This window comes from Hyperolius riggenbachi, chromosome 5, assembly GCF_040937935.1.
Source record: "Hyperolius riggenbachi isolate aHypRig1 chromosome 5, aHypRig1.pri, whole genome shotgun sequence".
NCBI classification, from domain to species: Eukaryota; Metazoa; Chordata; class Amphibia; order Anura; family Hyperoliidae; genus Hyperolius; species Hyperolius riggenbachi.
Genome location: NC_090650.1, coordinates 441035612 through 441047132, shown reverse-complemented (window position 1 = coordinate 441047132; position 11521 = coordinate 441035612). Strand labels below are relative to the sequence as shown.

Sequence of the window (11521 nt, the reverse complement as noted above, 5' to 3'; positions counted from 1 at the left end):
GGGTGACTGGGATTAATATACAGAAAAGTGGGTGGAGCCTATAAAAGCCAATCAAAATTCACCTATTGATTTTCAAGGGGAATATTTACATTGCTGCCATTCTTGCACTGTTATTGGCAGAGGCCTCAAACCTGGTACAGTATTGGGTGACTGGAGTTCAAATTCAGAAAAGGAGGTGGAGCCACAAACAGCCTATCAGGTTTGTTTCATTTCAATGCAAATTGATGCCAAAGACTGCACAGTTCACAAACTAGGTCACTGAGTAATTGAGTAATTGTTTGTTAGGGTTAGAAAAAGAGGGTGGAGCTAAAACCAGCCAAATGCATACCCTGGCAACACCGGGCCATCAGCTAGTGTTTACTAAATGTATCTGACAAAGGTATGTAAACAAAAGATAATGTTATCACTTCTTCGGATGCGGCCAGAAGCTGCCCACTGAAGCAAGGAGCTGCCCACTGAAGTGCTGTGTTGAACTGTTTGAATGCTGTTCTGCTTCAATTTTTTTGTGGAAGTTGATTTTATGCTGTGAAAATTATTTTGTTTTATTCATGTAACACATGTGGGAGCAGAGGAGACACATGGGGGACAGAAGGGGACACACTGGGGACAGAAGGGGACACATGGGGACAGAAGGGGACACATGGGGACACAGGATACATGAAGTACAAGAAGGCATCAATAATTGGGGAGAACATCTACAAGACACTCCTGGACCATGGATGCACCCGGTTTAGTATATTATTTCCGTTTTTTGCTCTCTAGACCTAGGTGCGTCTTATAGTCCGGAGCGATTTAAATGCCCCAAAACACGGTAACTACTAGGGATGGTCGGAAATGCCAGTTTCCGCGTAAAATCCACTTTCTGCCATTGCCGATTACTGCTACCGATTCCGCTTTCCGCTAACGATTTCCGCGTTCCGATGCGGATTTTCGCTGTAATTTCTGCTGATTTTACCATTCATTTTCCCAAAAACGACGAGGTCTTTTTGAAAGATTTTTTTCCTCTTGTTCCCACTGCTCTGCTTAACATTCCCTGATTATTTGGTGTTTCTAGCTCTTATGGGGGCTTTGTTATTAACCTCTAAATTCGGCATCATACCGCATATCGCTAATGCGAAATTTCTGCATTTTACATTACAGTCAACAGTGGCCAACTTTGGCGGTTAATAGCAAAGCCCCCGAAGGTTCTATAAACGCCAAATTGTCAGGGTATGTTAAGAAGAAAAGTGGGAACAAGAGGGAAAAAAATATTTCAAAAAGACTTTGAAGTTTTTGAGAAAATTGATGTTGAAGTCAGCGGAAAAACTTTCAGCGAAAATTTGCCTACCGCACTTGCATTACCGATTTCCGTATTTCGATGCAGAAATGCAATTTCCGATCGGAAATGATTTCCGCAGAATCCGAACGAGCATCCCTAGTAATTAGAGATGGCCCGAATGGGTCACCGGCGAACTTATTAGCGCGAACATCGCGGATTCGCGTTCACGGCTGAACACGAACTTTATGGCTGTTCGACCCACCCCCTATACTACATCCTGGGCTAAACTTTGACCCTCTACATCAGAGTCAGTAGACACATGGTAAATCAGGCTGCACTCCCTCCTTGAGCTCTCCTTGAGCTCCCCTCCCCCCATATAAGGCAGCAGCGTCGGCCATGTTCTCACTCTGTGTGCTGCTGTATTAGTGAGAGAAGGGAGAGACATTGGAGAGATAGGGAAAGCGATGGTTAGGAGGTCTGTTAGCTTGCTCCTTGCTGATATTTCTTACTGGAAAGCACCCCAAACAGCTCTTTTGAGAACTAATGTTCTTGTGATGTCGCAGCTGGTTCTTGCTAATTGCTATACTGTGCCAGACCCAGCACATTCAGTGCCTACCTGTTCACTGCACCTGTGTGTATGACAGCTGCACGTTGTAATTTGTAATACCAGTCACTGTATACCTTTCACTGCATCTGTGTGTGACAGCACGCTGTTTTATATACCAGTCACTGCATACCTGTTCACTGCACCTCTGTGTGACCGCACGCTGTTTTATATACCAGTTCGTGCATACCTTTTCACTTCATCCCCCTTAATATGGACAAAACAACAGGCAGAGGCAGAGCCAGAGCCAGAGACAGGCCACCCAGCAGGTCTGTTCGAGGTCGTGATTTCGTGCGGCCCTCAACCAAAGTACAGTGTTCAGAAGAAGGCACGTTCCATCAATCCCCAATATTGTCAGGACGTGGTTGACTATTTAACACAGAACACCTCATCTTCCTCACCTTTCGCATGGAAGCGTGACATATGTTCCTCCTCCTGCTCTGCTTCTGGCACTCCACTTAACACTCCGTCGGCAGCCATCACCAAAGTGCCATCATCCCAGGGCTCATCGGTGTGGACATTTTTTTGTGTGTCTGCCTCAGATGAGAACAATGCCATCTGTACTCTCTGCCACCGAAAACTGAGCCGTGGAAAGACCAAGACCCGCGTAGGGACAACTACCTTACGAAGGCACATGATTACAAAGCACAAACTGCAATGGGATGACCACCTGAGGAAAAGCAGCACACAAAAGCAAAGCCACACACCGCAGTGGAAGATACCAGGCCGCAATTATTTCTCAAAAAAGGTGATACCTAAACTGTACCGTGATGTTGAAAGGCAAGTGGTGACTTCTCTGGCATACAGCGTTGGGTCAAGGGTCCATCTGACCACAGATGCCTGGTCTGCAAAGCATGGTCAGGCCTGCCCGAAGACAGTCCCCACACACAGCATCTCTGCCTGCCCCCACAGTCCCCACACACAGTCCCCACACACAGTCCCCACACACAGCATCTCTGCCTGCACGCCGTGTGACTGCCTGCCCCATGACTAAGTCGCTCCCCACACAGCATCTCGTCCTGCAGGCCGCTTGACTGCCTTCTCCGCTACCACCAACAGGGTCCAGGACTCCAGGCGGATTCCTGAATTTTTAAGGCCACTGCTAGCAAGGGCTGCTATAATAATTTTTCTGGCTGCACTGCGGCTGCAACAACAAAACAAAAGGCATGTACATGTGCCAATTCCCCTTCGTGATCATTACCTTGCCGCAGTGAAGGGGCTTGCGTATCACAATGAAGCAATGACTGCCGGCTATATGAGTGTGTCGGGGGGGAGGGGGGGAGGGCAAAGCCAAGATAATAAGGTCGTTGCTTCATTGTGGACAGACCAAATTCGATCAGCTGGACACTCAGTCACTGTTGTTCTGTCATTGAGCTACCTCAGCCCGACCATATGGACTTGAAAACTGCCACGGCCTGCACTCTCGCCATGGTGCGCACCAGTCCAGCACGGCCGTCACTATGCAAACAGCTGTTTGCGGTGCGTTACACAGTGAGTTTGGTCCGTCAGTGTGAAGCAGTACACTAATTACACTACCTGATTGGTGTATACACATGCAAGATGTTTCAAAGCACTTTAGGCCTGTCATTTAGCATTGCAATGTGATTTCTGCCCTTAAAACCCTGCTCTGCGTCAAATCCGTAATTTTTCCCGGGACTTTTGGCATGTATCCCACTCCGCCATGCCCCCCTCCAGGTGTTAGAGACATCTTTTCCATCACTTTTTGTGGCCAGAAACAGTGTTTGTAGTTTTGAAAGTTAAAGTCTATTGCGGTTCGCAAAGTTCGCAGGTTCGTGAACTTTTGCGGCAGTTTGCGTTCGAGGTTCACAAACCTAAAATCGGAGGTTCGAGCCATCTTTACTAGTAACTACACTATTCAGGAAAATAAGACATTTATGGAATCGTGCCGTATATTTCATTCAGTATTTGATGGATGAATGCAGTGCAGGGAAATGAATGAAAGATGTGATACAGATAGAATGTGTTCAGGCTGCATAATATTAACATAAAATTTGCATCAGCTCAAAACAAGTGTTATCTTATTAACTGTCATTCATTACTACATAATAGTATTGAGAAATTTGGGAAATATATTTTTTATTATTAAAATACCGACTGAAATACTGCATGAAGGTAATAATCTTAAAGAGAACCCGAGGTGGGTTTGAAGAATATTATCTGCATACAGCTGCTGGATCTGCCTATACAGCCCAGCCTCTGTTGCTATCCCAAACCCCCCTAAGGTCCCCCTGCACTCTGCAATCCCTCATAAATCACAGCCATGCTGCTGACAAACAGCTTGTCAGAGCTGGCTGTGTTTATCTCTATAGTGTCAGTCTGCTGCTCTCCCAGCCTCCTGCAGAACTCCAGTCCCCGCCTGCATCCCTTCTCTCCCTGCTGATTGGAGGGAAGGGACGGGGGCAGGGACCGGAGCTATGCAGGAGGCGGGGGAGCAGCTGAGACTGACACTACAGATGTAAACACAGCCTCACAGCATGGCTATCATGCAGTTTTTTCTGTGCATTACCAAACTATTACTTCGTGTGTGAAAATCTAAAAAAGTGTAAAATATTGCATGAGGTAAGTTACGTTACATTGTGGTGGAGGAATTGATCAGTATCAGATTGAATTTCAATTAGGAGATGGATCGATCAGCCTGGCAAATGGGCTGTAATTGTTTATTCAAGAGAAGCCATGACACTGACTGTATAGCAGCAGGGACAGCCATACTATCCCAGGAAAAAAAAACCACATAAAGGCCTCTTGCACACTACATGCTATTCCGATTTTTTTTATACAATCTGATTTTTGATTCTGATTACAAAACGTAGCAGCATGCAGTACTTTTATTTAATCGGAAACAAAAATCAGAATCGCATGTCGTGCACAAGAGGCCAAAGTAGATAAATAATTGTTCTACTTACATAACAGATGTATTATACTGTCCACGTTTTTTAGTTCAGTCAATCTTATACCATAAATAAAGAGAAAACTGTTCCAGGCATTTTCCATCTTTACTACCTCTGGCTGAAGCCAATCCTAATGTGGTTTCCTCCCTTATGCTTTTTTTTTCTGCCATATCTAGCTGGCTTTGTAAACACATTTGAGCACAGTATAGATCGTATTTCAGCAGCTTCTGCAGAGGGGTGAGGTGTATTTATCTTCTCAGCCTCCTGTCACACTGAACTGTTCTCAACCAATAAGTGAGAAGCAGGAATGTGGGAGGAGAGATAACATGCTTCCCTCTCCTCGGCAATGTGCCAAACAGAGCCAGGCTGACCGAGATAAGATTTATTACATCAGAAACATTTCTGATTACATTGGAACCCATACAATGCAGGGTCATGTTATAGACTGCATAATAAACACAAGGCAGTGGGTAAATGGAATTTCATTGTATGACTGACAATCCCGCTGTTTCTTTGCTTCTCTCCGCAGCTCTCCTCCCGGCAGTTTTCCCTCCATTTGGGAAGGATCAGAGATTGCCACATATATTGCTAAGGCCAATTACATTACACTTGCCACTCTGTGGTTCTGAGTCACATGATGCAGAGTATCCAATCACACAGCCAGGGAGTGCCAGGTATTCCACACCACATTATGGAAAAGGGGACCGAAGTTCTGCCAACAGCTGTTGACCGCAGCTGCCATCCCCTCTGCATCACCAGGACAGCTACATCAAACCTATATTGGAATAGTGCAATTTAAAAAATCTCTGTCTCTAGTGCAGGGGAACCTCGTCCCAACCCGGCTGCAGATAACATACAAACTACATGCAGATAGTGACCGGGAGAACATTGTCCTGACCCTGCAGAGAACATACAAACTACATGCAGATAGAGACCTGGAGATCATTGTCCTAACCCGGCTGCAGATAACATACAAACTACATGCAGATAGAGACCTGGAGAGCATTGTCCTGACCCTGCATATAACATACAAACTACATGCAGATAGTGACCTGGGGAACCTTGTCCTGACGCTGCAGATAACATACAAAATACATGCAAATAGAGACCTGGAGAACCTTTTCCTGATGCTGCAGATAACATACAAACTACATGGAGATAGAGACCTGGAGAGCATTGTCCCAACCCTGCAGATAACATACAAACTACATGCAGATAGCGACCTGGGGGACCTTGTCCCAACCCTGCATATAACATACAAACTACATGCAGATAGCAACCTGGGGGACCTTGTCCCAACCCTGTAGTTAACATACAAACTACATGCAGATAGTGACCTGGAGAGCCTTGTCCTGACCCTGCAGATAACATACAAAGTACATGCAGATAGTGACCTGGGGAACCTTGTCCTGACGCTGCAGATAACATACAAACTACATGCAGATAGTGACCTGGAGAACCTTGTCCCGACCCTGCAGATAACATACAAACTACATGCAGATAGCGACCTGGGGGACCTTGTCCCAACCCTGCAGATAACATACAAACTACATGCAGATAGCGACCTGGGGGACCTTGTTCTGACCCTGCAGATAACATACAAACGGCAAGCAGTAAGTGACCTGAAGAACCTTGTCCCGATCCTGCAGATAACACAAACTGCAAGCAGAAAGTGTCCTGGAGAACCTTGTTCTGACCCTGCCGATAACATACAAACTGCAAGCAGAAAGTGACCTGGAGAACCTTGTTCTGACCCTACAGATAACATACAAACTACATGCAGAAAGTGACCGGGAGAACCTTGTCCTGGCCCTGCAGATAACATACAAACTACATGCAGACAGTGACCTGGAGAGCCTTGCCCCGACCCTGCAGATAACTTACAAACTGCATGCAGAAAATGACCAGGAGAGCCTTGTCTCACCCTGCAGATAACATACAAACTACATGCAGATAATGACCAGGAGAACCTTGTCCCGACCGTGCACATAACATACAAACTACATGCAGATAGTGACCTGGAGAACCTTGTCCCGATGCTGCAGATAACATACAAACTACATGCAGATAGTGACCTGGAGATCCTTGTCCTGACCCTATGGATAACATACAAACTACATGCAGATAGAAACCTGGAGAGCCTTGTCCCGATCCTGCCGATAACATACAAACTGCAAGCAGAAAGTGACCTGGAGAACCTTGTTCTGACCCTACAGATAACATACAAACTACATGCAGAAAGTGACCGGGAGAACCTTGTCCTGGCCCTGCAGATAACATACAAACTACATGCAGACAGTGACCTGGAGAGCCTTGCCCCAACCCTGCAGATAACTTACAAACTGCATGCAGAAAATGACCAGGAGAGCCTTGTCTCACCCTGCAGATAACATACAAACTACATGCAGATAATGACCAGGAGAACCTTGTCCCGACCGTGCACATAACATACAAACTACATGCAGATAGTGACCTGGAGAACCTTGTCCCGACGCTGCAGATAACATACAAACTACATGCAGATAGTGACCCGGAGATCCTTGTCCTGACCCTATGGATAACATACAAACTACATGCAGATAGAAACCTGGAGAGCCTTGTCCCGATCCTGCAGATAACATACAAACTACATGCAGATAGTGACCTGGAGAACCTTGTCCTGACCCTATGGATAACATACAAACTACATGCAGATAGAAACCTGGAGAGCCTTGTCCCGATCCTGCAGATAACATACAAACTACATGCAGATAGTGACCTGGAGAGCCTTGTCCCGATCCTGCAGATAACATACAAACTACATGCAGATAGTGACCTGGAGATCCTTGTCCTGACGCTGCAGATAACATACAAACTACATGCAGATAGTGACCTGGAGATCCTTGTCCTGACCCTATGGATAACATACAAACTACATGCAGATAGAAACCTGGAGAGCCTTGTCCCGATCCTGCAGATAACATACAAACTACATGCAGATAGAGACCTGGAGAACCTTGTCCTGACCCTGCAGATAACATACAAACTACAAGCAGATAGTGACCTAGGGAACCTTGTCCCACCTTGCAGATAATATACAAACTACATGCAGATAGTGACCTGGAGAACCTTGTCCCAACCTGCAGATAACATACAAACTACATGCAAATAGTGACCTGGTTTAGAACAGGAATTTGGACTTGAGAGGCAAAAAAATTGTAATTTTATGTAAATGTATACAAGTGTTATTATTAGTATCTAATTAACCATTCCTAGATGGCACTGCTGAGACAAAAGCCATTAGTCACCTTGTTTCTGAGGATGAGACATTCATTTTATCTCTGTTATTATTATTATTATTGATGATTGATGTAGAGGCAGCATATACTGCGGCAATGTACAACAACCAATCTTACTAACATTATAAATGGGAAAGTTTGACTGTTTGTTACTCAATCACACAACAATGGCTGAACGGATTTGAATGAAATTTGGCACACATAGTACATTACCTGGAATAAAGTATAGGATACTTTTTATTCCCATAACCAAAAAGGGGGCGGAGACAAATACAAATTTCACTGGAAAATGTAAACTGCAGCCATTCTTACACTGTTAATGGCAGGGTTCTCAAACTTTGCACAGTTGGTCGTTGGGTGACTGAGATTAATATTCAGAAAAGTGGGTGGAGCCTACAAAAGCCAATCAAAATTCACCTATTGATTTTCAAGGGGAATATTTAATTGCTGCCATTCTTGCACTGTTAATTGTACAAGCCTCAAACCTGGTACATTTGGTAATTGAGTGACTGGGGTTCAAATTCAGAAAAGGGGGTGAAGCCACAAATAGCCAATCAGATTTGTTTAATTTCAATGCAAATTACTGATGCCAAAGACTGCAAAGCTCACAAACTTGGTCATTGAGTAATTGTGTGTTACAGGTCAGCCAGGCAATCTGAATTCTTAAAAAGGAAATAAATATGGCAGTTTCTATATCCCTCTCAGTTTAGGTTCCCTTTAAGATGTAGATGTAGCCATTAGTAGGTCTGTTTAGAGTACAAGAGATGTTACAGTGTGAGCAACATGTTTTAATGTATTTCACTGTATTAAGTATGCCTAACTGGTTCCAGTTCCACGGTTTTTACACCTTAAAGGGAAACTCCGACCAAGAATTGAACTTTATCCCAATCAGTAGCTGATACCCCCTTTTACATGACAAATCTATTCCTTTTCACAAACAGACCATCAGGGGGCGCTGTATGGCTGATATTGTGGTGAAACTGTCCCACAAGAAACTCTGAGGACCGTGGTACTCCTGGCAGTTTCCTGTCTGTGAACCTTGCTGCATTGTGGGAAATAGCTGTTTACAGCTGTTTCCAACTGCTAAAAAAGCATGCAGCAGCTACATCACCTGCCAACAGTAAAAATGTCACCATGTAATAAATGTAAAAATGTCAGAATGTAAATCAGGGATTTAAAAGGTTTTACAATGGGTAAACACTGACTAAATCATTTATACATAATTATTGTAAAAATGAAGCACTTTTTTTTATTACATTACATTATTTTCACTGGAGTTCCTCTTTAAAGTTCCTGATAATTTTGACACTTTAGTTGTGTCATTTTGATACAGCTGTAACTTGTTAATTATCTATGCCATCTTAGTGATACATATCTTGTTTTTTTCAGTACAATCTAGGCTTTTTTTTGGATAATATTTTTCTCCCAAAACTATTTTGTTTTATAGTCCATTTATGGGGACAAATTAGGTGTAAATGCAGAAAACAAACATTTTTCATTTTTCACCCTTCCTAATTTTCACATCTCACGTCCCACAGTTATAAAACATTTACAAATAAATTATTTGGGTCTTCTCGATAACAATGATACCCCACATGCCATATTTTACTTCTAGCTGAGCATGTGGCAGACCGTTATCCCCAATCTGCGCGTCTGTGGCGCTCAAATGCGTTCGCTAGGGCCACAGTTCAAGGGGCATAGAGCTGTACAGATGCATCACTAGGCAATTGCTGAGCGTTACATCTGTAGAGCATTGGGGCCTGAAACTTTCGCCCTATTGATTGATTGCATCCGATCGCTACTGGCGGCAGTCATTAAACGTTTATAAACAGGCGTAGGTATTGCAGGGGTTAATAATGGCTAAGTTTGGGTTAAAAATGAATCGGGAATTTAAAAAAAATACTTTTTTTTTATTTGTGACTTTATTGAATGATTGTTGCTAGCTAACAGCAACAATCATTCCCAGGACCATTCACATGACCGTGCACGCGCAGCGGCAAACAGCGGGATTTAATGCACGACGTAGTTTCTACGTTCCTAGAACACACAGGGGGACTAATTAGGATGTAGAATCTACGTCCTGGAACCTTAAGCAGTTAATGTTGTCCTGTAAGTTGTGTATATACACAATGAGCTGATGAATAAAGTGTAAGGCCTCGTTCACATCATTAACGCAGAATGGCCGTGCGATCAGAAGGCAATGCGCACAATCGCACCACGCCATCTGTGCGCTGCTGATATTCACTACAGTGAATGGGTCAGCGATGCGCTTGGCAAATAATGCGTGCAGCAGTGTGTTAGCACATCGCACTGCTGTGCAGCACATATGATGTGAATGGCAGAAGTGCTGTCTATGCCCTTCTGCCGTTCTTGCGTGTTGCATATCATACGTGCTGCTGAAATGCGCACGGCAGCACGTATGATGTGAACGAGGCCTAATTAATTGCAAACTTTTACCTACACAGCCCTCCTTAATCACTACTTTTCTGACTGTGTGAAGTTGAGAGGAAAGTATTGTTAGTTTATGGGAGATTGTATACGTGTCAGTATCTGGAGATAAGTGCAGATATGGAAGGTGCAGCCAAACTCTACACAGCTTTGTAGGTGAGAGTTAAGGTACGTACACACGTCTGGTTTTTCCAAACGACCGGTTGTTTGGATGTCAAATCGGGCGTGTGTACAAACGATCGTTCAGCTGATAAGACTGGATTTGACCGATCCGCCGAGCGGATCCGTCAAAACCAGCGTTATCAGCTGAACGACCGTTTGTACACACGCCCGATTTGATGTCCAAATGATCAGTCTGAATGACCGGTCGTTTGGAAAAATCAGACGTGTGTACGCACCTTAAAGATCTTGTATCCCCTGTGACTGGCAGCCAACAGAGGGTCTGACAGAGCAAGCTAGTCACACTAGGGCAAGCTAGTCACACTAGGGCAATCAGTGGGCGATTCCCGCTAATCGCTGAAGCGCTAGCGCTTTTTAAAGCCCTAGCGAAATTGTAACCATATGGCAGTGATCTCACTGCCGTGATTGCCACCGATTGCGGGCGTTTTTTTATTCACGGCAATCGCAAAACGTGTTGCCTGCAGCATTTTTACACCATTCTGGAGCAATCACGATACCATACTTATAAAAGCCCTGATCGCAATCATCAGGAATCGCGAGAGTGTAGAGTGATTTCACCGCGCTAATCACTGTAAAATCACCCGTGCAAAATGGTAACGCTTTGCCACTTTCAAGTGTGATTACGCCCTTAGAGAATATACAGTATCTGTATATTAATGACATATGTATAGTAAGTAATAATCTATATTATACTATCACATCATAATCATCATATTATGATACTTACTGTGGTACAAAAGACAAGTAATAAATAACATAAGAGAGGATATTTCTCCATCCCTGAAGATGTCACTGAAGATAGTTCTTTATCTGCAACAAGAAAAACAAAAACTTTAACAGGTGA

The 11521-nt window shown here is 44.0% G+C and overlaps 1 protein-coding gene across 1 annotated transcript in view; it reads right to left on the bottom strand.

Annotated features, from left to right (window-relative positions):
• Positions 1-11521, bottom strand: part of CALCRL (calcitonin receptor like receptor) — a 95094-nt gene that overhangs the window by 66409 nt on the left and 17164 nt on the right. The window contains exon 2 of the mRNA XM_068235004.1: positions 11405-11487. Within this exon, the coding sequence (XP_068091105.1) occupies positions 11405-11455 (51 nt within the window). The 5' untranslated portion in view covers positions 11456-11487. The remainder of the gene's footprint in view (positions 1-11404; positions 11488-11521) is intronic.